A 25,087-nucleotide genomic window follows, 5' to 3' on the forward strand; every position below is an offset into this window, starting at 1 on the left:
CAGCTCCAGCCCTTAGGCCTCGGTGCACAAGTTGGAGGCCTGAGCCACAGCAGAGTGCTGACCACCGTACCTGGGGCTGTGCTTGGAAGGATAACACTTCTTATACAGAAGGTCTTGCATTCTCCCGGGAATCTGGATTCCCTGGCCCCTGGCCCATGCCCAGGAACAGCAGGGGTGCAGATTATCCACATAGATGATGCCCAGGGTAATGGCCCCCACCTGTAAGGGCCTCCAGCACAACAGCCTGAACACACGCAACGGAAAGCCTAGATCAGTAAACGAATGAAGGAATCAATGGCATAGATGATATTGTTACTGGGTCTCTTCTCCAGATCTATCTCAGTTTTAAAATATATTTTAAAGAACATATACCATGGGTCCTTGAGGAATTTTCTCAAGCAGAGCAGCTTCCAATTAAGGTACTGATAGTCACAGCAGGCAGGCTGGAGCAGGGTTCTGCCCGACGCTGTTGTGCCCCTGGAACCCAGCCTTCTGAACAGAACTGCCTACCGGCTCCCCTGCCTCCTTTGTTATCCACAGTGACAGGTGAGGTAAGGGGGGACTCGCCCAGGCCAGGGTGCTCTGGCTCCGCAAGGAAGGTTCTTGGCTCCTTCCCCGAAGCGGCAGTGGGATTGGTCGGCTGCATGCTTCTCAGAGGCTGGGAAGAGACCTAGTTACAGATTCCTTCATTGCCCTCCTCCCAGGAGGAGACTTGAAACTCTTGAAACTCATTTTAATTGTATGGCCAGTTCTCAAGACTCCCCCCTTCCTCCCCTCCCTCCCTCGCTCCCTCCATCCTTCCCTCCTGTCTTCCTTTCTTCCATTTACCCTTCACAAGCCATTAAGCATCCTAGGTGTTGGGTATACCATGGGGAGTCAGCCAGGCTGAGCCCCTGCCCACCTCCTGGATCACTTCCACAGCGATATGCCCAGCAACCCCGTGGCTTCTGTTGCCAGAGTGATGGGCATGCTCAGCCAGCACAGACGCACACCTCCCCTAACTCAGCACGTTCTCAGACGGGGCTCACTTCAAGCGTAAGGCAGAGGCCGCAACAAACTGAATCAGAGTTGTCTATTTTTGTTTTATTGGAACATAGCCTAACATGAAATAAATATTAATTTACCAAATTCTTAATCATTTCATAAATAATATTAGTGGACATTTTACAGAATGTTACATGAATTAAAAGAAAAGTACATATTTATTTTGTCTGGAGCATGCTGGAGGAATATACTTCATTGATTCTGATCTCTGAGATATATCTCAAATATTTATTTCTATGCCTTCTGCCCATGTGAGGTGGTAAAGTATCAGTATGCCTGGAATGTTTACTTTGCCCCTTAAGTTTAATTACACTGAGTTTAATTATTAGGCCCCACTCTTGGTTGGCCCTAAATCTCACTGCAATAAAACATCCTTCTTCTCCTCCAAAATCTTTCACTCCAATAAGCCAATTTAGTCTCAACTTTCTGTTATCCACTCAGTATTTATTACCCCAAGGAACACTTGCAGGTAGTCTAGGAATTGTTTTACTCTCCATCTTTCTCCTCCACACTTGTTCTGTGAAAACAACAGACAACAGATATTGTAGGAGCCTGTCGATTCCTGTAAAAAGATTCACAGCCAGACAAACATACTTAAGTTTACACTAAATGTCTTTAACTTACTTTTTGGAGCTCAATGTATTCTTTTATTAAAGACAAGTTTTGGAATAATTTTTCCACAGCATCTCCTTGTGCAGTTTGATTCTTCAATGTGTCTATTCCCCGAAACACTTCATCAATGCACAGTTGGTGCTAAATGAGGAAGATTTTAAAAAGAGAAATAATCAACACAAAGTATAAAGATTTGGTCCAAAAAGGTAGACTTTGTTTTGTTGTATACATGAGTTTCCTTCTTCAAAGAGTTTTTAACTTGTTCTTTTTCCAGGTGGCAAACCGCCTCTTACTGAGATAGTAGAAAGTAGAGGAAGTTTAGGTAATTACTGAGGAGATGTACAAATGGTATAAATTAAGTACTTAACCAAAAATAAAATGTTTACACTACTGATTGACCTTGTATCACAGTTTTTTTATATAGTTCTAGCTGGTAACTTTATCTATTTAGACTATTGAAATCACATTATTTTATATTTTAATGACCATGACATACTCCAGATGTATACAATTCCATTATGTAGTCATAATCCTTTAAATATGTGGAAATGACCATCAATATAGGGCATTCATTGTATATTTTAATTTCTACTGACCATGATTTTAAAACTATGACTCTAAGTTGCTAATACTTTCAGAGAGACATTAATGTAAGGAAAGCCATAGATCATCAGAATTGGGTGGAGACTAGGAGGCATCTCTCTCACTCAGTGTGGAATTCTTCTAGAAAGAATGTCTGACATGAGGCTCTTTGAGATTAAGAACTGACATCACCAAGGGCCTGCTCCACTTGTTTAATAGATTCTACTTGTTGTAGTCATTCCTAATATTATAAGTACATACATTCACAGCCACAGACATAAAAATGAAACAGAGAAAATTGCATAGTTCCAATGATAACTAATGCTTTACGGGTTAAAATACAAAATTTACTTATCTATGCACGCTTTTATCAAATCATAATTTAACTTACATTTTGATGTTCAGGAGTAGGAATCATCAGATTCTGAAAAGGAAAGGAAATACATTAATTTGTAAGGCACTCTCAGATTCCTAACTTTTAATGTAAGGTTTGCTAATGAGAGAGGTTGTCAGTTATGTATTACTAACACTGTCAAATTTCATTATTAATAACAGATCTTTAAACTTAACCACCACCAATGATTGCCTATGCACTTCAAAGACTGCAGAAATCAAAAAGAAAATTACCCCGTCGCCTATAAGCAGAGTTCGATGAGTAGAGAGCAATGTCAAGGTTTCTGCCACAAGTCTATTCATGGGACTTTCTCCTGCAATAGCACAAATAGAGGCCGCTGCAAAAGTTAGAAAACACAAATGCAGAAGCATTCTCATGGCTCTGAAATGTTCAGTTTTGCCTTGGGCAAAGAAAATGCATAGAGCAAGATTGTATCCCCAACCAATATATTCTCTCCCTTTGAGGAAATGAATAATTTCTAACAATCAGATAGAGATGCCTAACAATGGCATATCATAAAACTAAATATTTCCAATGCCTTGTAGCTTAAAAAAATAATTTTACTTTATCTTTTAATAATTATAAAAATACCTTTTTTCCCCCCCTTTAAAAACATTTTCTGTTACAAAAGAAAATCTTGGGGTTGATATGTCATTGCCCCACACTGCCCACATTTGCATTTCTTAAAATCAGAAGACTGAATATCCTCTTAAAAGATGTGTGCAGGAAGGAGAAGCATAATGGAAACTACTAAATAGAATTTTATTCAAAAATACATAAATATTTGGAATTTTTTTTCAGGTCAACTGAATTCTATCATGGTTGTAGCTAGGTTGATCTGTCGTAAGAGGAACTGGAAAGACTGCTGAGAAGATGGTGATTAGAACAAAGGCCTTCAAAACTTAGCAAAGTCAGTGTGTTCCCTGGGGGCTTGGTTAGGATCCTTTCCTGTTGCCAGAGACAAAAACCTAACCCAAACTGGCTGAAGTCAGAAAGGGAATTTATTAGCTCATGTAACCAAATGGTCCGATGTGGTAGCTCCTTTGTGTCTTGCTTGCCTCAGGGACTCCGCCCTGGCTCCATTCCCAGGCAGCTCTCCCACTGTGCTCCCAAGATGATGCCAAAACTCCTGGATCTGTATATATCCTATTCATGAGCAGCAGAAAGCAACTTGTGCACCCAATCAAAAATCTTAGCATTCAGCTTCCTTGTGACAAGAGATCACATGTTCATCCTTGAACTGTGGCAAGCGGTTTGGGATGGGCTGTCCTTGTAGCTGAAAGTGGCTTTCATGCCACTGGAATTGCAAACCTGAGGAATTTGTGGCCCAGGTAGTAGGAAGAGGGACACGGTTGTTAGGAAGACAACCAATAAATATCATCATAGCCATGTGACATATGGGCATGGCCTCTCCTTTATGTCCCATAAAGGTGAGGGTTCCTTTTGCACCCTGGGTGGGCCATGTATGAATATGTGTGATCAGGGCAATCAGCCTTTGTGCTCCTTAGACTCAGACCTGTAATCCCCGGAAGGGGCAAATAAAGCCCCTTCCAGACCACACACTTCTTGTTTTCCTGGCCTGAGCACACATAACGGAGGTGTAAATCATTGTCCTTAAGAGGGTTCAGTGAGCATCCCAAAATGATTCTGACCTACTGATGGCCTGGAAGCCTGATTTTGGGACTATCTTTAGCAGTCCCAAACACAGATTGCTACCCAGACCTATTTTCCAAAGCTGGATAGAGTTCATATGTGTAGTGGAGGGCTCCAGTGGCAGTCTTCCTGTACCATGTCTGGTTTTGTTTGTGCTGGGGTTTTGGACTCTTAGTTAGACATGATTTGAACCCTTGAAGACCTTTTCCTTGAGACTGCAAGAGAGATACTGGGTGAGTTCAGGGGTGAGATAGGAATCACAGTAGACTTAGATCAAGATGCCCCTAAAATGGTGCTTTCAAGCCAGAACTGACTTCTGGCAGGTGCCTCCTCTCCCTAGAGGATTTCATATGAGAGTATTTACTCTGGTTCTCCTTGGACCCCTTTGGGCTACAGTAAGGAAATGTGGACTTAGATGAAGATTTCAGAGGAACTGGCAAGTGACGGGTTATTTTAGTACCTTAACTACACAAGGTTCTGAGTTTTTAACTCTTCTCTATTAATTTTTCTCTATGATAGGGCTATTAGAGGTTATCTAGCTGATGGAGGATAGATACCACTGTGCTAGCTTTCACTAAGCAGGAGAAAACTCACCAATCATTCACTATTTTTAGGGGAGTCATATTGGCGGGCTATGAAAATGAATGAAATGTGCAAGGTGTAATACAACAGATGTGATGGGGCTACAGTAAGCTGCAGCATGCATGACATATGCCAAATTGTCAGCTGCTGCTCAGCTCCAGCTGATTGTCACCATGTGACATACTTGGGCTTATGTTGCCAGATCATCCAATTATCCAAAGAAGCCAGGAATCCTGATTATTATGTATAGTCTCCTGATTTTCAAATGCTGACAATTCATTTTTTAAAAAACCATAATTGGGGGTCATTTTGCAGCCCGTGGTTTATGGCAGAACTGAGGGTCCCTGTTGGAGGGCTGGCTATAAAAGAATCCCTCCTATTCAAAACTGTATTTCTTGAAGAAATTTTCTTTTAATTATGGCAAAATACACATAAAACTTAACATCCTAACCATTTTTAAGTGTCTGGTTCAGTAGTGATAAGCACATTCACATTGTTGTGTAATCCTTCCCTGGAATTCTTTTCACCTTGCAAAACTGAAATTCTGTACCTGTTAAACAACTCTTCATTGCCCCCTCAACATAGCCCCTGGCAACCACACATCTACTTTGTCTCTGAATTTGACTATTCTAGGTAACTCATATAAATGGAGTCATATGGCATTTGTCTTTTTGTGACCGGCTTATTTCACTTAATATAGCTTCTTGGAGGTTCTTCCATGTTGTAGCATGTGACAGAATTTCTTTCCTTTTTAAAGTGGAGTAATATTCCATTGTATGAATATACCACATTTTGCTTAAAGCTAATCTGTCAAGGGACATCTGGGTTGCTTCCATCTTTTGGCTCTTGTGAATAATGCCACCTATGAATGTGGGTGCACAAAATTGTATTTCTTATAACGTCTTAAGTCATTAACCTTTCCTCTGTGGTTGATCTCTCAAATCTGATTACAAACTCTCTCAGGACAGAAACTATAAAATAATGTTCTTGAAAGAGCTTTAGTAATGCAAAACTCCAAAAAAAAGTTGATGATTTTCATCTCTTTTGTAGAAGAATTCCAAGTAATTCATGTAGATATTGCATACTTAAGGAAGTGGAACATAATCTCCCTTAGGTTACTTCATTTTAAAGAGTAAAATATGGAAAGGTGATTAATAGAAGAGTAACTTTGCAATGGAGAAAACTGACAAACCTCAGCCAGGTGATCCTAGCTAGCCTCAACAATGGTAAGTCATTTTAATAGCATGTATCCCTAATATGACGTGATGAGAATGGCATTTTTTTTCTGTGCCCTTCCTCTCCCAAACCCAAACCTCTAACCATGAGAAAAATATCACACATATCCCAATGAAAGGACAAAATACCTAACCAGGACTCCTTAAAACTGTCAAAGTAGCCAAAAACAAGCAGAGTCTGAGAAACTGTCATAGCCCAGTAGAATCTAAGAAGATACGACTAATTGCAATGTGGTGTCCTGGATGAAATCCAGGAGTAGGAAAGTGACAATGGGTAAAATTAAGGAAACCCACAAAAAACCATGGAGTCTAATAGCGAGCCCATGTTGTTTCCTCAGTTGTGACGAACATACCAGAGTAACGTGAATAGTGGACACTGGGGGCAGGGTGCATAGGAACTCTCCATGATTTTCAGGCAACTTTCCTGCAAATCTGGTACTATTTAAAATGAAAAGTTCATTTAAAATAAGATTGCAAATTGAAAGTTAACACTTGTTTTTACTGTTATTATTAAAAAGACTTTGTAGCCCATAAATGTCATGCACTTTGGGAACTTTCCACTTCACCACTAGACTGGGAGCTCCTTGAGAATGAGGGCTTTATTTAATCGACCTCTTTATCCTCAAGGACTAGCTTACTATAGGCACTAAATGTTTGTTGAATAAATAACTGAATGAAGAAGCAGGTACTTGGTTGTATTAGTTGAACAAATTAATGTGAATACTGTGCAAACCTAGGCCCTGAGGTTTCTTCGGAGCCCAAAGTAAGAGAAACAACTTTAGCAGGACTCCTGGAAGAGAGAGAGCAAAGCTTTAAGGCTCAGCTACAGACAACAAGCCAATGTGAACTACCACAGCATTTTAAAAAATCTACCTTATTTTAGGAGAATAGAAAGAAATTAGCAATTGACATATGAATTGTTAAGAATTATTAATTATGTAATTTAGAAAAAAGACCTTGAATAGTGTTGAAAAGTTGGATCAGTGGGTAACATCCATCCTTTTGCCCTAAAATCTTTATCTGTATTAATGGCTTCCAAATAGGCAACATATTTTTTAAAACTGATAACTGTGGTTTTTACTGTGTAGTCTTTTAAGGTCAAATGACTTTTCTGTGAACTGATTCTAATCAATCAACTGGGCAAATGCCACAAATTTTTTTCAGTGACTAAATGTAAAATGATAGCATCTCTTTCTTCTCCTGACTCTATTCTTACCTCCATCCTTTCAATCCTCAAGCATAGCTTTAAAATAATTCTTTTTATTGAATAAATAACATTGTAGGAAAATAAACAGAATTTCTTCCCCTTTGCATAGCAACTACCCATTTTTGATGACCTCTTCCAATCTTTATTAATATAGACAGCTTTATAGAGTAATCATGAATATGATTTGTGTTTATCTTTTTTGCTTATTAGTACTTGTTCACGTATTTACTATTTTAAAGGTTACCTGCTATTTGAATTTGATGAATTTGATGAAATTGATGTACCGCAGGCTACTCCACCATTTGAGTTGTTTCTAGTATTCCACAATAATAAACAATGCTACCAGAAAGCTTTGTATAATTTTTAAAATTTTGCATAATTTCTTAAAATGCATATAACTTAAAAAGTATTTCCTTATTCTAATATTAAATGCATAAAATTAATTTATATTTTTATAATGTACAATTTATAAATTACTTTCACAAAAATGATTTTAATGCTAACATCAGCACTATGGGATAGATGTCTTTCCCTGAAGGTTCTTTGGCATCATGGTTTAATAGTTTTGCTAACGTAAAGAGTGAAATGAACCCTGAAGGAAGGAAGATGTAATGCAAGAAGCAGTGGAAATCAAAGAGGCTGATAAATATGTTGGTAAATCTAAATAAGTCATGCTGGTTTAAAAAATAACTTATTTAGGGATTTCAAGACAAAGAGGAACAAAAATACTAAGCATGATAATGTGGGAGATGGAAGTAGTGATCAGTCAGTGCATTTTATGGTACTTATACTGTTTGGAAGATGCTAAATATACTCACTCTAGACTTCAAAATAAGCACTTGAAAAATTTAAGAGTAACCACTAAAAGAACAGAAATAGAATGTGCAACTTCCAAATCACCAGAATAAACAAGAGAATAAAGAAACTTACATCAATCTTGAAACCAGAAAAGGAGAAAAAGAAGCAAAGGAAAAGATATGAGAAATACACCCAAATTATCAGAAATTACAATGGTGAAAACAGATTAAAGTCACTTATTAAGAGGCAGATACTATAAAATTATGTCAAAAATCATTTAACAGCTATTTTAAAGAGAGACGTTTCACACAAAATGACATTAAAAGGTTGAAAATCAAGGGATAGAAAGATGCACTGGACAAATATTTATCAAAAGAAAGCTGATGTACTGATATCAATATCAGAAAAAGGTAGAACTTAGAAAGTATTATAAGGATAAAGAGATTCACTAGTAAGTATAAGATAGTATGTCATGGTAGTTTTAAGTGAAACCAAACACTTTCATTAATGATTTACTGAGAAATGGGATCTTGACTAATTTGCTGGTATAGTCCTATTTTATTATAGGGATTAATAATTTTTATTGGAAATCTTTTCTACATCCTTCCTTGAATCATTATCTTAGTTTTTAATTTCCTATTGTAATAAAGTTGAACATTTTTGTAATGGAATCTGGCTATCCTGTCATGTCCATTTTTCCCTTCAACTTACTATTTTTTTTCTGAAGTATTCTGAAGTAAATTACACAAAGCATGACACTCTCTTAACACTTCCATACGTTTCTAAAAAAAGGATCATTTTCTTAAATATTACACATCTAATATAACAAAATTAACAATTACTTTTTTAGCATTTAGTTTCCAGGCTTCATTCAAATTTCCCCATCTGTAAACAAAATTCCCTTCACATCGCTATGTCCAAACTGGGATCCAATCTAAGACTATGTGTTGCATCTAGGTGACATGAAACTCAAACCTCCTAATTTGCAACAGTCCTTTTTTTAAACCAAGTTTTTTAAACTCTACAACAGTCCTTGTTTTACTGACACTCATCTGAGAACTTGGGTCAATGTCTTGTTGACACATCCCACCTTCCAGATTTGCCTTTTCCTTTCTTGTGGTGCTATTATCTTAATCATGAATTCCTGTTAACTGGAATTTAAATCCAAAGGTGTGATTAGATTCAGATTAAACTTTTTTTTAAAGTAAACTGAATAAGAGAGAAATGCTGGGTACTTCGTGTTAACATCACAGCAGGAGACTTATGTCTGGTTGTCCCAGTCATTGCTAATTTCTTATGCTACTTTGAGTCATAAAAATCTCCTTTAAAAGAAGGGTAATTACATTTCTGTGCTTTTCTTTTATTGCTTTCAGAAATATCTAGGTCTTCATCCACCTAGAATTTAAGTGTTGGGTGAAATAAGGTATGGATTTGTTTTTGTCTTCCTACTGATAATCAAGTACCCAGGCATTTATTTAAACGGTGGTGGTGGGAAAAAAATGGTCTTGGTGGTTACATACTTGTTTACATTTATCGAAACTCATTGAACTGTACCCTGGAAAAGGGTTAATTTTATGTTTGTAAATTATGCTTTAATAAACCTGACTTTAAAAAATGGGCTTTAATTTTTAAAATATTTGGTTTGTCACATAAGGTCTTACTGTATAATTTCAATCTGTTTTGTTCCATTGGTAATTTTTAAAATGTATTGTAAACTGACACTTTCATGTTTCTTACTTGGTACAGCAGAGACTACTCACTAGTCTCCTCCACTTGCATCCTTTGACATGTGAATTTTAGTTTAGGTATTAAATTCTGTAAATGATATCTTGGTATTGTGTGACTGGAGGGCATTTCCTACATTTTTCTACCTCAGTAATCCAAAGTTTTGTTTTGATTTTAATGTCTTCCACTATTGTTTGTAATTTTTCGTGTAGGTCCTTGTGATATTAAGTTGGTGTCCAAAAAGCGGTATTTTAAGTAATTTTCGGTAATTTCTCTTTTCCTTGTTTTACTTTTTCTTAACATACAGAAAGCTGTATGTACTTGAAGTTTAGAACCTGATTACTTTGGAGGTGAGTACACACCAGTGAAACCATGACCACAATCAGTGCCATTGCATATTCCATCGCCTCCAAGTTTCCTCTTACCGTTTTTATTACTTTTGGGTGTGTGTGGTAAGAACACAATGATAACGGGGTTCTTGTTCACGAAGCCGAAGAATGAGCTTCATAAACACTCAAGGTAGGGGAGTAAGGTACAGGCTTTTATTTAGAGATAAAGTGAAAGGACAGAGATCCCAGCTTGCGCCAGGAGGGGACAAAAGAGTCCAGGGTGGTGCATTGTCTAGGGGTTTTATAGACAGTTGAGGATTTTGGTGAACATGAAAAAAGCTTAGGGGTGTGGACTTATTAAGTGGTTCCTAAATATTTAGAATTAACTTAACACATGCAACTTCCTGCTCTAATGATTTCTCCCTGAGATACCAGCATCCTGGTCTGGGAGCATATCAAACAAGGCCACCTGCCCAGCCCTCAAGGTGGGCTGAGGTATTGTTTGCTAAAGAGTTAAGTTAAAAATTTCTAACTTCTTAACTTCTTGGGTATTAAAATGCAATCTTATCTTTAAGGTGGAATCCTTCTTGCCTTTTACTATGTTGTTTATGCCTGGGCTTGCTAAATTAGTTGCCCAGTTTGCAAAATCACCTCATCAGATCTGAAGGAGGGAAGACAGCACATAGGCTTGGGTCTTTTAGCAAGCTAAAGTGAATCTTACACATGATTACAAATGATTAGCATAATAAAAACATGTGCTACTCTTCTTTATCTGGGGAATATTAATTGATCTCACTGAAGAATGACTCTATAGCTGAATGTTTTGGCAGGGGGTTTCCTTGCATGTAGTTACATTGCTCTGACTGCAAATATCCTGCCTTGCTTTTTCCGGAGGCCCTCACCCTACTCTGACTACACCCACGATCCCGGTCTCAACAAGATCTACCGTTTAGGAAAATTTTAAGTACATAATATAGTATTAACTATAGACACCATGGTGTACCGTAGGTCTCTATCTTGCATAACTGAATCTTTGTTATTTTAAAGATATCTATTCCTATATTGTGGTAGTACTTATAGGAGTGGATTTCCTTCACATATTTGCATAACATTTTATAGTTTTATAAGAGCAGCTCCTAAACTTTTGGTCCTAAATACCTCTCTACAGTCTTAAAAATTGTTGAGGACCCCCAAAAGAGCTTTCATTTGAATTATAACTCAATATATACTCAATTAGAAATTAAAACAGATTTTTAAAAATACACAAGCATACATCCATTAGCCGTCACTGAGACGCCGTCATCACACATGTGACCACTAGAAAACACTACCTTAGGGAACGATTAAAAGTGAAAAAGGCAAATAATGTATTAGTATTGTTCGAAAGTAGTTTTGACATCAGCGGATACCGCACCCCCCTCCATTCCAGGAGTCCCGAGTTGCCACTCTGAGAATCGCTGTCCGTCACAATTCTTTGTAATCCCTTACTGCAATTCGTTCCTCTCGGCGCCGCCCGACCCCCAACAGGGCCCGCTACCCAACAGTCTCGGGTGATACTGCTCCCGGAAGCCGGAGATGCGCGCGCACCGCGAGTCTCCGCTTTCCCGGCGTGCCCCGGGCCTATGGCGTAAGCGCGCGCGGGCCGTAGTGGCCCACTTGACCCGCGGGGCCGCCGAGGCGGGAATCTGTGAGTGTGCGCGGGCGCGGGGTGCCGCGGTCGGCGTTCCCCGGGCAGCCCCGGGCCGGTCCCCACCCCCGCTCTCGCCCGCCAGCCGGGAAGGAAGTTGGTGTAGGAGGAAGGGTTACAGCCAGAGCCTTCGCTCCCACCTGGAGACTCCCGACCGCGAGACCCGCGGGTCCTCACGTCCCGCGCTCGCCTTGCGCTGCTAAACCTTGCTGGGCCTCGGGTTCTGGGTCCCTGGTGTTGAGAAAAAAAACATTTGCAAATATGTCCCGGATCGAAAAGATGAGCATTCTGGGCGTGCGGAGTTTTGGCATAGAGGACAAAGATAAGCAAATTATCACTTTTTTCAGTCCTCTCACAATTTTGGTTGGACCCAATGGGGCGGGGAAGACGGTAAGTCCTGAGTAGCCGCCTTCAGTTTCCGGGTCGCCACATATTACGAATCTGGAGAATAACACATCTGGGGAGTTCAGAACGCTGGTTAGGACGAGAGGCGTCTCTATGGCTTTTAGGACCCCAGGAAGTGCATGGGCCTCCGGGTGGCTCCCCAGCCCCGGGGCATGGCTCGGTGTGACCTTCAGGTCACAGTGACTTTAGACGTCGACCAGTTTTCAGCCTCGGAAGGGTATCCATACCTGTCCGGTGGAATACGATTTCCCTAAGAATTCCAAGAGCTACCAATGCGTATGCGGAGGGTGCTCAGGTCCTTCCTACAAGAAGCCTTTTTGTCTGCGTTGATGTTTTCTTTTAATGTTCTTGCTCCCAAAGCATAGCGTTCACTTCCTCGTAGTTGTCCAATACAGGAATTTCTATAAAAGTTGTTAAGTATAAACATGACTTTAGTCTTTAGTCTAAGAAGGGTTCTGAGTATGTCGACTGTCCAAGCATAATAAATGGGAAATAATTTATCATTTTTAAGTAATTATTAAAATGGGACTTAATTTTCAAATGAAACTGTTGGGTGGGGCTTAAATTGGAAAACTTTTGTTGTTAGGATGCCCTTACCTAGACAAGATAAAAAATTGGAGCACAATATAGTTATCGTGACTTTTTAAAACCCTAAGAATATTATTTAGAAACTTGAGCCTTGAAATGATACGCAATTACAGGAAAAGCATAGCAGCAAAGAGGCTGTCTAGTCTGAAAGAGATTGAGAAAAAGCAATGCAATGATACCAGTGTAACAGGGAGAAGAGTAAATTAAATGAAAACGGTAGAGAAAGAGATAAGGTTTAACGTTGCGAGTTGAATGCTAGATCCTTGTCTACTTTTATTTGTTAATGAAAAAATGTAATTTATTGAATGCCTATTCTGTACCTAGCATGTATTAAGTGCCCTACTGGGAGACCAGTATCATTTTTTTTTAGTGCTATCTGCCTGAATTTTTTGCTTCACCATTTGTTAGCTGTGTGACCGGGCAAGTTACCTAAGTGCTTTCGTCTTAGCATTCTCATTTATAAAGTGGAGGTAAAAATAGTTTCTACACCTTAGGACTAATTTGAAAATTAACTTTAATATATGTAAAAGTGATTAATACAATACCTGGCACATAGTAAGATAGGCACATTAACATTGTTTTTTTAAATTAAACTAAATTTTTTATTTTGCTATCATTAATATACAGTTACATGAGCAACATTGTGGTTACTAGATTCTCCCCATTTTCAAGTCCCCACCACATACCCCATTACAGTCACTGTCCACCAGTGTAGTAAGATACATTAGTGTTTTTTGCTAATTTTTTAACTTTTTAAAAGTAAGCTTTATTGAAGTATTTAATTAACATACAATTGTAAGATATTTGAAGTATACATCGTGGTTATTATAAAAGCATTCCCCCATCTAGGTAACACACCCATAAGCTCACAAATTTATCTTTTATGTGTGTGAAAACATTTAAAATGTGTGAGCAAATTTCAGTTATACAATACAGTGTTACCAACAATGGTAACCATATTTTACATTAGCCATTGTTGTTATTAACTTAGTTTAGGGGTTTTAATTGAAAATAGAGATTTTAAAAATAAATTATAATTAATTCTAGTCCACTTTTTAAATTATGTAGCTTTTCTATGAACTTACAACAAATTATCCTTTAATAGTACAGATTTTATAATGTCAAATTTTATCTGATGGTTTCTTTTACAGTCTGTATGGTAAACAGTATTTTATTTTATTATTTTGTTATCATTAATCTACAATTACATGAAGAACATTGTTTACTAGGGTCCCCCCTTCACCAAGTCCCCCCCACAAACCCCATCAGTCACTGTCCATCAGCGTAGTAAGATGTTGTAGAATCACTACTTGTCTTCTCTGTGTTGCAGAGCCCTCCGCATTCCCCCACCACATTATACATGCTAATCTTAATACCCCCTTTCTTTTAACCCACCCTTATGCCTCCCTTCCCTCCCATTTTCCCCAGTCCCTTTCCCTTTGGTAACTGTTAGTCCATTCTTGGGTTCTGTGATTCTGCTGCTGTTTTGTTCCTTCAGTTTTTCTTTGTTCTTTTACTCCACATATGAGTGAAATCATTTGGTATTTGTCTTTCTCTGCCTGGCTTATTTCACTGAGCATAATACCCTCTAGCTCCATCCACGTTGTTACAAATGGTAGGATTTGTTTTCTTCTTATGGCTGAATAATATTCCATTGTGTATATGTACCACATCTTCTTTATCCATTCATCTACAGTAAACAGTATTTTTTAAATGAATTAACATTTCATGGTAAACCTCTGCAGTTCTCCTACAACTAAATAATATAATTTTCTGTTTCTTTAGACCATCATTGAATGTCTGAAATATGTTTGTACTGGAGATTTCCCTCCTGGAACCAAAGGAAACACATTTGTTCACGATCCTAAGGTAATGGTACTAGTAAAACTTTGTATTTTTATAATCATAAAAGTGACAATAATTTACTATAGAAAACCTGGCAAAGTATAAAGCATTTCCAAAAACGTTGGAAAAGTATAAAGAAATGTGAATGGTCACCCACACAGTCTTAGCACCCAGTGACAACCATTGGACATTTTCATGTATTTTTGTATTGTCTTACATAACTGAAGTCATACTCTAATTTTGTATCCTGTGGTTTCTTCCCCATTTAATATTATCATAAAGTCCCATATCATATAAAACTGTATTAAATTCTTAATCTGGGTGTTTAGTACAAGGGTGCTTCTTTTAATCTTTATGCTTTTTTGTACATCAAATATTTCCTACTTAAAATGTAACCTTTTATGAACAGTTTTAATAATTGCATGATTTTCTCAATGTTTATATGGGTTTTAGTTTTTCATTAAAATGTTCCATGATTTAAATCTTTTTGTGGGAATCTCTGAATCACGGTATTTATACTCTTAGTTTGTGCAAAGGGCATAGAATGTTGTATACAGGTATTGCCCACTGTTTGAAAGTTCCAATTGCACTACTTTGCTTTTATGAAAGACCTGTGTCAGTACCTGTTTTCGCTGAGAATTCCAAAGAGGATTTTTGCTTTTACCAAAAAAAGTGAAAAGTGAAAATAGCACCTTCAGCATTTATTTTATAGAAGCTGTTGTAGAGGCAGCACGCACCCTGAGCAACAAGAGTAGCACTGCCACGCTCCTTCCCGGGAACCACACTCAGCATCTAAACAGAAAAGCAGCCACAGCTCTGAACTGTGTTTATGAGCATCTGTGCTTTATCTTGACTTCTGTGTGCAACTGTTAGCAAGATGTGCCCTCAATTATCAGACAAAACTAAGATGATTTTTTGGATCTGGGAAAGCTCAAAAAGTTTTCCATGTAAATAAATAGTAATTGCTTATTTGATTTACTCCATTTTAGTTTACAAAGGTTTTTATAAGAATGCTCTACTTTGGATAGTGGGGGAATCCTGTACATATTTCGGCCTGTAGGTTTTCTTGTTTCAGATATGTATATACAGTGGTATCATGTGCCTCTCCGAATTATTCCCCGTGTCCCCCCAGAATTTGTTGTATATGTTTTCCAGGGTTTTTTCTGTGTTCATAAAAACATACCTGTGTGTGTACACTCACATAAATATTTTAACACATCAAAAGAATTTTATTATGCCATTGTACAAATCAAATACTCAGTGACATACTGCAGATATGCTTTTATATATATATATATATATATATATATATATATATATATTTATTTATTTATATACCTTCATTGTTTTTAATAACTAGTAGTCCATTGAGTTTATATTCTGTAGTTAATTTAACTGACCCTCTATTGATGGTCATTTAAGTTGCTTCTACTTTTATGTGACTAAAAAAAATTCTGTAATTATGAAAGTATTTATTTTCCTCTTAGAAATAGTAAAATCTTTTAGTACATTTATTGAGCTCTCTTTACAATGACTGTCACACCTTCTCTCTCTTTAAACCTATAATCTCTGCTCAGTTGATGACCTTGCCTTGTATTTTATTGAGGAAACAGGTCCCTCATTTTCCAGTCATAATATCAACCAAACTACCCTGCATATGTACCCATACTATGTTTTCTTTCCTGTATTAAGGGTAAATTGTTTATTGTTTTACCTAAAAATCAACCAACTCCTCTTGGAGACTGGATCCAGTCAGTCCCCTTTATAAATTCCAGCATTAGCTTTTTTGCTTGTTCCTTCTTGCTGCTGCATTAACAGTTTCCCCCTCTTTGTAGGATCATTCACATTAGCATATAAACAAGTTTCTGGGTAGGTTCCATCTACAAACAAAAAACTTCCTTACTGCAGATCACCCTCTGGCTACTCCTTCTTTGTCTCAGTTTATAGCAAAACTCACAGGAGTTTTACATACTCATGGCCTTCACCTCCTTTTCTCTCATTTTCACCTCAGCCAACTCTGTTCAGATTTTCTTCTTTTTCCGCACTAAAATTGCTCTTGTAAGGTCACCAGTAATCTCTTTGTTGCCAGATAAAGAGGTCATTTTCTAATAATTCTCAGTAACTTCTCTGCAGATTTGATGTAGTTGGTGTAGGATAAATTCTAACCAAAATAAGCAGGCGACAAGAGGCAACGAAGGGCCAGGCAGTTTATTTGAGCGCAATCCCAGGCGATGTTCCCCGGTCTGGCTAGTCACAGGCTGGGGAAGTCACCCTCAGCAGGGCAGGCAGCGAGTTTTTAAAGAAGGTAGGGGGAAGCAGAGCTTAGATTTACAGCGGCGCGAGGATTAGCTAGCCTAAGGCACATTTTTCAGGTTGGGAGGGGGCAGCAGACGGGGACTTTGGCGCGTCATCAGTGTCTGACGTGCTCACCCCTCCCTCCAGTGCCTCCAACCTTACAGTTGGTTTTTCCCTTTTCAGAAAACATTGCTCTCTGCTTCTATGACACCATAATATCATACCTCCTTTCTCACTGGCCATACCTTAGTCTCCTTTGCTTAGTCTGCTTTTGCTTGACTCTTCTTGGGTGATCTTATTCATAGTCTCTTGGCTTTAAGTACTGATTACATGTTGATGACTCCCAAGTTTATATATTTAGCCCAAATTTCTTTCCTAAATTCTAGACATATAGGTCCAGCTGTTCATATATTTAATGGGCATCTCAAAAAAAATGTTCAAAACAGAACTCATGGTCCTCTGTCTTCCTCATCCCCCTCGTACATCCCCAAGGCTGTTACTACCTCAATACTCTCCAGTTGAATAAGTGATGTCATTTTCCACACATATGTTCATGCCAAAACCTTAGTTTCATCCTTTGATTCCTTCATCTCACTCTGTTCCCAATTCTTAAGTAATTATTAGCTACTCTTTTCAAACATGTCCAGAATTTTTCCCTTCATTCCATCTTCATTGCTCCTTTCCTGGTTTGAGCTACCATCCTGTTCCTTTTCAACTATTCTAGTAGTCTCCAAACTTGTTTTCCTGCCCTCATTCTTGAAGTTCTCTCTTTTTCACACAGCAGTGAATTATATTTTAAACATTTAATCATTCAATGAGGGAGTGGGTCCTTCAGAATCTGGAGCAAGAGCATTCCAGTCAGTTTTAATACTAAGTGCAGAGTTCCTGAGGTGGGAGCATGCTTGGTGTGTCCAAAGAATTACAAAGAGCAGCAAAGTGATGGGGGGAAAAATGGTAGAAAATTAAGTCAGAGAGATAGAAGGGACTAGTTCCTGTAGGCCCTTGAGTTCTATTGTTATTCAAGTAGGAATCTACTGGAAATTTTTAAGCAGGAAAAGGGCATGATCTATATTTTAAAGCAATCAGTCTGGTTGCTCAGACAAGACTACGTGTAACTGGCAAGGATAGAAGGGTGGAGGTAGAAATTATGAGAAAAGCTTGGATTTAAGATGTATTTTAAAACCAACAGATTAGCTAGTGATTTAGATAATGGTGTATAAGAGAAGTAGGAGCATCAAGCATAACTCCAAGTTTATTGATTTGAGCAACTAGATAAAGTAGTGTTGTCTTTACTGTAATTAGGAAAATCAGGAAAAGGGGACTTGGGTGGCTCTGGTTTAAGTATGTAAATTTGGGATGCATGTTCAATATCCAAAGGAGATGTGTCCAGTAGGCAAATAGAAATATGTCTGGGGGAGAGGTTCAAGCTCGAGAAAGGAAAATACAAATAGAAATATGTCTGGGGGAGAGGTTCAAGCTCGAGAAAGGAAAATACAGTTAGTTATATATATAGTTAGTTTTAAAGCCTGATGGAATTGTGTAGATGCAAATATATGTGTGAATATGGGAAACAGATCCAAGACCTGAACCTAAAGCACATTAACATTTAGAAGTAGGTGAAAGAGGGGCCAACAAAAGATGCTAAAAGAACAGTTAGTAAGATGAAAACTGGGAAAGTGGTGTCTGGGAGGACAAGTGAATAAAGTATTACAAGAAGGAAGGTGTCATCAACTGTGTCAAATATGTTGATAGCTCAGTTAAGAGGAAGGTTTGGCTGTGTAGAAACCATTGGTGATCTTGACAAAACCACTTGGAGTAATCTGAGAAAACAGGAGGTAAGGAAGTGAAACAGAATTGTTATGAATTTGCTGTAAGTGGAGAAAGAAGACAGTTGCTAAAAAGGTTTGCAGGATCAAGAGAGTTTTGTTGGTTATCCTTGTTTTGTTTTCAGTTTTTTCTGGATGTTTCCATGTTGGTTGATGATCTAGTATCTCTCTCAGTCTATCACCCACTCCCCCCTTCAAATGGTTTCATTCATGTAGAGCTGTTTTTCTGAGCTGTCTGCTCATGTCCTCCCTGCAGTTCTCACATTCGTGGTTTAGCTCTCTTCATTTACTACCCACTTTTAGGCTGCTCTCATTTCCCAGGTTTAAGCTCCCACCCACAGTGTTTTGTCCATTAACTTTTTCCTGAGTTGCTCACGCCTCCTTCTGTGGTTGGAGACATTCCCTTCATCTTATGGTCCACATCCCCTTAGTTTTCCCAGTCTGCTATGTTCTCATCATTTCAGTTCCCCCCACCCTCTTGTATCTTCAGCTTTTGTCTTTCCTTTTCCCTGTTTTAATTTGTCCCTATATCTAATAGTATTTACCTTGACTTAAACACCTGAGTTTCTCTGCTGCTCCTCACCGATCTTTGTTACCTATCTTAGATAGTTGTTTCTATCTTAGGAATTTTAATTTTCATGTTGTTCCATTTGCCTAATGTTCCCCCTTTCTCCCCTACCTCTTTAAAATTTCAGGCTACTTCAGTCCTTCCCATTCTTCCTCTGACTTTACTTGCATTGCCTCAGTCGACCTGAACCCTCAGAAGCGTTTTTCTCTGTTGTCCACAACTCATCAGTTTTGTCTTGCTTCTGCTGATACTGTAAATGACCCGGATGCTGATTTCCTCAGTTTTTCTTATCTCACATTGCTCCCATACATTGTTTTTTTTAAACATTATTTAAACACTGTGGGCTAAGTATGAGATAAAGCATATAAATATATATGTGGGTATCTCGCATGAGGGTTTCAGCAACAGGCTAGTCACTCTGGACTTGGTGAGACTGAAAAATGACAACAGAATGTTATGGGTTAAAGGGTTTATACCCAGCTTTATTCTTGTGGTGGCAGGTCAAGTGCTAGAATCCCATCCGCCTCAGGGTCAGTCTGCATGCAGCAAGTAGATCTCCGCCTCTGGACCTCTCCAATGTCTCGTAGTCCCAGATCACTGGGCAGAGCTCCTTATATAGAGTCAGTAGTAGCTCACTGCCAATATGTGTGCAAGCATGCACTTGCGAGCATTGCATGTATGCAGTGGGCAAGTAATTGGGCAGGTGAGGATCCTGGCCATAGGAAATTCCATTATCCCTACAATGGGATAAAGCATTTACAGACTGATAGGAATGACCTTGGAGAGAGGGCAGAGTTGATTCAAGAGCAAGGATAATTGTGGAGCAAAATCCTTGAGTAGGCAAGAAGAGATAGGCTCCATATACTGAAAGAGTTAAAAAGCATGCCCTGTTTATGTGTTATAAGAGTATGGCAGAATATGTAATTGGTAAATTTAGTGGTGAGAGAATAAGTTTTATTTTTATTGTTTCTATATTCTCAGAGGAAAAAGGAAGTGAAATTATTGGCTGATGGTGGGAGAAGGGGTTGATAGAGGGCTAGAAAAAGTGTAAAGTAGTTTCTACCTCAGAGAGTAAGTTGATTAGGGAAGTGTTGTAGGGTTATATGACAATGTCATGGGGTCACTTGAGGTTTGTGGGTGAAAATTTATAGGGTGCCAGTCATCATGGTTGTGTTTCTTTAGTGTTGTTCAGCTGTTCATTGGGTAGGCAGGCACAAGGTTGGGGGTTTGCCTAGTAATACACAGTGAAGGGAATGAGAAGCAAGGAACTGACTGTATTCTTAATATATTTATTTGAACAATACCCTTTGTATGTAATGAATCTCCCATCACTGCACTGGGGCTTCACTATCTCACACTGGACTGACTCCATTCCCATGTGCAAATCCTTCTCACCCTCCTTGGGCTCTAACCCCTCATGACGGTTTCCTCACATGGATGTTGTCCCATTCTGTTTGTGCTCTGACTTCCATGCGGGACCACCTCCCCATTCCCTACCCAGGGACACCTTAGTCAGCCTGCTCAGTCTGATATTCTTTATCAGATGGCCTCTTGTATGGATGCCCTCCCTAATCTGGGGATCTGAATTCCCCTGATAGACTTCCCCCTCGTGTGATTTCCTCCTCCTGAGTTGGGTCATCCCTGCTGCCAGATGCCCTTTCATCCTCTTTGAACTCTTAACACTTTCGGATGCTTGAAACCCCGTGCCAAGCTGTCTCCCTACCCTCCTCAGCCTACTGAGCTCAGGTTTTCTACTCTAGGCTGAGCTTCCACATACTCCCACCTCCAGCCATCATGAACATGTACCTTCTTCTCCATCTAAAGGTTTTATGACTAGATTGTTTGGAAAGGGAAAGGCTTATTTTATTTTTTATTGTTTTATTCTTCTGAATAGAAATTGTTCTAAAGTATACTATCTATTTCTCTGCCTTAATAAATTAATGCAATCTAGATTACTCTTTGAAATGATTTTTTTCTCAATAAGAGTATCAACAACAATGTTATTGAAATGCTACAACATATACCCTCTGCTTGAGCTCCATTTACTAATATGGTATTTGCTGACTAGCTAAGTCCTGCAAAAGTAGATGCCATGGAGAATGAATATGTGTATTTGGCCTGGTAGTTAGGCATATTGTGAACAAGTTAATTCATTTTCTGGTACATACATGTGTAACTCCTTTGTTTAACTACTGTGGATTAAGACCTCAGCAGCTGCTTTCCTTGGGGTAAATGATAAAATCAAGTCTCTGAGGTTTCAAAGCTGAATATCAATATCTAGCCACCTCCTCCCTGAGAAGTCTATTTAATCTTCAGAGGCTACTTCTGAGCAACCAGTACAACTTTTCCCTCTTTAGCTCTGTCTTCAGTGCTAAACTGCTTGTGCAGGCTTTCTTCCTATTTCCCTGGATTACTCCCTGCTTGCTATTTTGCCTCATTCCAGTTTGTTTACCCTAAAGACAAAATGAGTCTTCTAAAATGCATATCTGGTGCATGCCTTTCCCCCAGATTAAACCCTTTAGTGGCTTTCTGTTCCCTTAAATCCAAAACTCTTACCATGTTTCAAAAGGCTCTTAATTACTAGAACCATTTTTAATCTTCATTCCCCTTTCCCCTACTTTCTGCACCAAACATTCTGAAATTACTTTAGCCATTCAGTGACTCAGATCTTTTTATCTGGTTAACACCTGCTCATTGTCAGGTCTCAGTTTAAACATTCACTTCCTGTAGAAAACTTTCCCAGAGCTCTCCTAGACAGGTTAGATGCCTTTACTTTGTGCTTCCAGAGCACCCTGTACTTCTCTTATGATGATGTTTAATACCTTTACCTTTCTCTACTCTTTTGTTTAACCTATCTTCCATGCTCCAAAGGAAAAAAAAGTTATCAGTTATTTTCAAACCAAAACAACACATGAAAGCTATAAAGTGCTTAATAAATATTTGTTGAACAAGTTAATGAATTAATATCAAAGCTAAATTTATGCCAAAAAGTCATTAAAAGGTATTCTATGATTTAAAAAAAAACAACAGAATCCAGGACTTGTGATTTTGGAACAGCAGGGTAATGAGTAACAGCTTCAAATATCAAGTTCAACTTGTGCTCCCAAGATGAATAACTATAAAACTGGAAAAAAATATTTGAAGCAACTGTTTTTGGGCATTGTGCAACAGAAGATACAGGGCTGTGATATTTGAGAAAAAAAATACATGAGGTGATTACACATTCACTCTGGTTTTACACCTAGGAACATTTTGTAAACTTTGGCATGTGGAATTAGAACCCAATAGAGAACAGTGGCATCAGTAGGTAGATAAAAACAAAGATAGAAGTTTGGGTTTGCTGAGGTGCCCATAAATTGTGGGGCAGGGTATAGGAGTGGAGTTGCTGCTGTACAGAGATGGGGCACTGGAAATCCTCATATGGAACTCTTGAGTCTTTGGCTAATTACTAGGTGACATGTGTCCAGGATGAGATGCATTGAGGGCTAGGGGAGAACAACTACTGGGGTGCAAGAGTGGAACCATGAACTGAATGGAGATGCTTGAGGTTACACAGTGCTCGGAGACATAAGTCCTGACATTCCAGAGTAGGGAGACCTTGTGAGACTCATCAGCATTCTGTTGAGACCTTGGAAGGACCGTACTCGGCTTTGAGACAATCAAGCTGAGTTTCCAATGAATTAACTCCTCCTAGAACAAAACTCAATACTTTTTAAAGAAAGTCAACACAATCCAAACTTTCAGTGTAGCACCTACAATGACCAGGATATAATAAAAAATTCATGGATGTGTAAAGAAACAAATGTGACCCATAATGAGAAGGGAAAAGGTGAATAGAAACAGATCCAGAGATGACATATTTTGGAGTTAGAAGATAAGGATCTTAAAAGTGGTAAGTTCAAGAATTTAAAGGAAAAGATAGCAATAGTAGGTGGAAAAAGATCTCAACAGACAAATAAAATTTTAAAAATACCCAAAAAGCTCAACACTTCCCAAGTAGTACAGATACACTTTTGTTGGACATTGTATTTAAATTGCTGAAAGCCAAAGACAAAAATCTCAGAAGCAGACTAGGAAAAAGTAACACATTCTGCAGAGAGGAAAATAATGATTGCTGACCTCTCGTCAAGAACCGTCCAAGCCAGAAGGTAGTGAGATGACATCTTCTGAAAGTGCCAGGGAATTAAAGATAACCTAAAATTCTGTATCCAGGAAATAATATCCTTCAGCAATTGAAGATGAAATGGAGAACATCAGATATTTTTTAAAGACAGGTATTTGTCACCAGCAGACTTGCATGAAAGAAAATATAAAGGAGGTTCTTGAGGCTAAGGGGGAATAATAATAAGTCCTTGAGCAAAGGTTGTTTTGACCCCTCTTTCACAAACCTAAAAAACGAAGGTTCAAAAGGATTATATCTCAAGAAACCTGTAATGCCTGAGCCAAGTTCCACATTTGTTAAAGGAGTAAAACAAAATTCTTTACTCAACAATGTAACATTCATACTCAAAAGTTACCAGCCATGCAAAAAGCAGGGAACTAGGAGAAAACTTAGTCAGAGAAAGATCCAAAATGAAAGAAGTGATGAAGTAGCAGACAACCTTAAAACATTATTAAAAATCTTATAAATGTGGAAAGATGTAAAGGAAAACATAAGCATGATAAGAGAAATGGAAAATTCTTACAAAAAAAAGTACCCAAATAAAGCAAAAGGAATAACTGTTTTTAAATATAAAACAGGTTAAAACTGAATGAATGGAAAAATATGCTAAAATATGCCAACTATAAAAATAAAGTGGAGGTGGCTGTATTAATATCAGTATACTTCAGAACTAGGGTTATTACTGGGATAAAAGGAGATGTAATGAAGATAAAGGGGTCAGTTGACCAAGAGGATATACAATTCTAAAAGTAGAGCTTCAAGATAGAAGAGGCAGAAATCTGTGAAGTGGAAAGGAGAAATACACAAATTTACAGCTACAGTTAGAGAGGTCTTAAACCTCTCTCAGTAGAGACAAGATACCAGTAAGGATATGGAAAACTTTAACACTGCTAACCAAATCAAATTAACCCAGTTGACACTTACATGAAATTGCACCAGTGAACAGATTACACATTATTTTCAAGTGCCTGTGGAATGCCCACAAATATTATGACCATAAATCTAGTGTAAATCAATTTTAAAAGATTGAAGACATATAGTGTGTTCTCTGACAACACCAGAATAAAACTAGAAATCAGTAACAGGAAAACAACCAGAAAATCTCCAGATATTTTAAAATTAAGCATCACACTTCTAAATCCATGGATCAAAAAAATGAATCAAAAGGGAAATTAAAAAAATATTTATTTATTTATTTATTTATTTATTTTTCCATGGTAGATATTTTTATTTTATTTTATTTTATTTATTTATTTTTTTAATAATTATTTTTTATTGAAGGGTAGTTGACGCACAGTATTACATTAGTTTCAAGTGTACAACAGTGGTAAAACATTTATATACATAATTCTAGGTTCCAGCTATCACCCTACCAGGCTGTTACAATATCTTGACTATATTCCTTATGCTATACATTACATCCCGATTACTTATTTATTTTACCATTGGAAGTCTGTCCTTTTTTTTTTTTTTTTGTGAGGGCATCTCTCATATTTATTGATCAAATGGTTGTTAACGACAATAAAATTCTGTATAGGGAAGTCAATGCT

At 38.0% G+C, this 25,087-nt stretch overlaps 2 protein-coding genes across 6 annotated transcripts in view; one reads left to right on the forward strand and one right to left on the reverse strand.

Annotated features, from left to right (window-relative positions):
* Positions 1-1,081: 1,081 nt before the first annotated feature.
* Positions 1,082-11,684, reverse strand: IL5 (interleukin 5). Of its 2 annotated transcripts, XM_036919203.2 has the most exons (5): positions 11,576-11,684; positions 2,866-2,945; positions 2,630-2,662; positions 1,669-1,797; positions 1,082-1,561 (listed from the first exon to the last, which is right to left on the reverse strand). In XM_036919203.2, exons 1-5 carry the CDS (start codon positions 11,583-11,585, stop codon positions 1,463-1,465), a joined length of 351 nt encoding a protein of 116 aa, XP_036775098.1. In that variant the 5' UTR covers positions 11,586-11,684; the 3' UTR covers positions 1,082-1,462. The 2 variants fall into 2 exon arrangements, with proteins under 2 accessions (XP_036775098.1, XP_036775097.1); XM_036919202.2 differs by lacking the exon at positions 11,576-11,684 and having other exon boundaries at positions 2,866-3,009.
* A 130-nt stretch (positions 11,685-11,814) lies between these two features.
* Positions 11,815-25,087, forward strand: part of RAD50 (RAD50 double strand break repair protein) — a 103,537-nt gene continuing 90,264 nt past the window's right edge. For all 4 annotated transcript variants that reach the window (XR_008993395.1, XR_008993396.1, XM_036919200.2 and 1 more), the window contains exons 1-2: positions 11,815-12,238; positions 14,627-14,710. Coding sequence is in view for 2 of the 4 variants with exons in the window: in XM_036919200.2 (XP_036775095.2) it covers positions 12,110-12,238; positions 14,627-14,710 (213 nt within the window). In the remaining 2 variants the exon portion in view is untranslated. The remainder of the gene's footprint in view (positions 12,239-14,626; positions 14,711-25,087) is intronic.

Source organism: Manis pentadactyla, chromosome 13 (genome assembly GCF_030020395.1).
Source record: "Manis pentadactyla isolate mManPen7 chromosome 13, mManPen7.hap1, whole genome shotgun sequence".
NCBI lineage: Eukaryota > Metazoa > Chordata > Mammalia > Pholidota > Manidae > Manis > Manis pentadactyla.

Bases quoted from the DNA above. Each gene is read 5' to 3' on its own strand.
- IL5 (XM_036919202.2), bottom strand. From the start codon at position 3,009: ATGAGAATGCTTCTGCATTTGTGTTTTCTAACTTTTGCAGCGGCCTCT. The intron at 2,663-2,865 runs GTAATTTTCTTT...TTTCCTTTTCAG, and splicing joins CTCTGCTTATAGGCGACGGG to AATCTGATGATTCCTACTCC. The intron at 1,798-2,629 runs GTAAGTTAAATT...TTCCTCATTTAG, and splicing joins CTACTCCTGAACATCAAAAT to CACCAACTGTGCATTGATGA.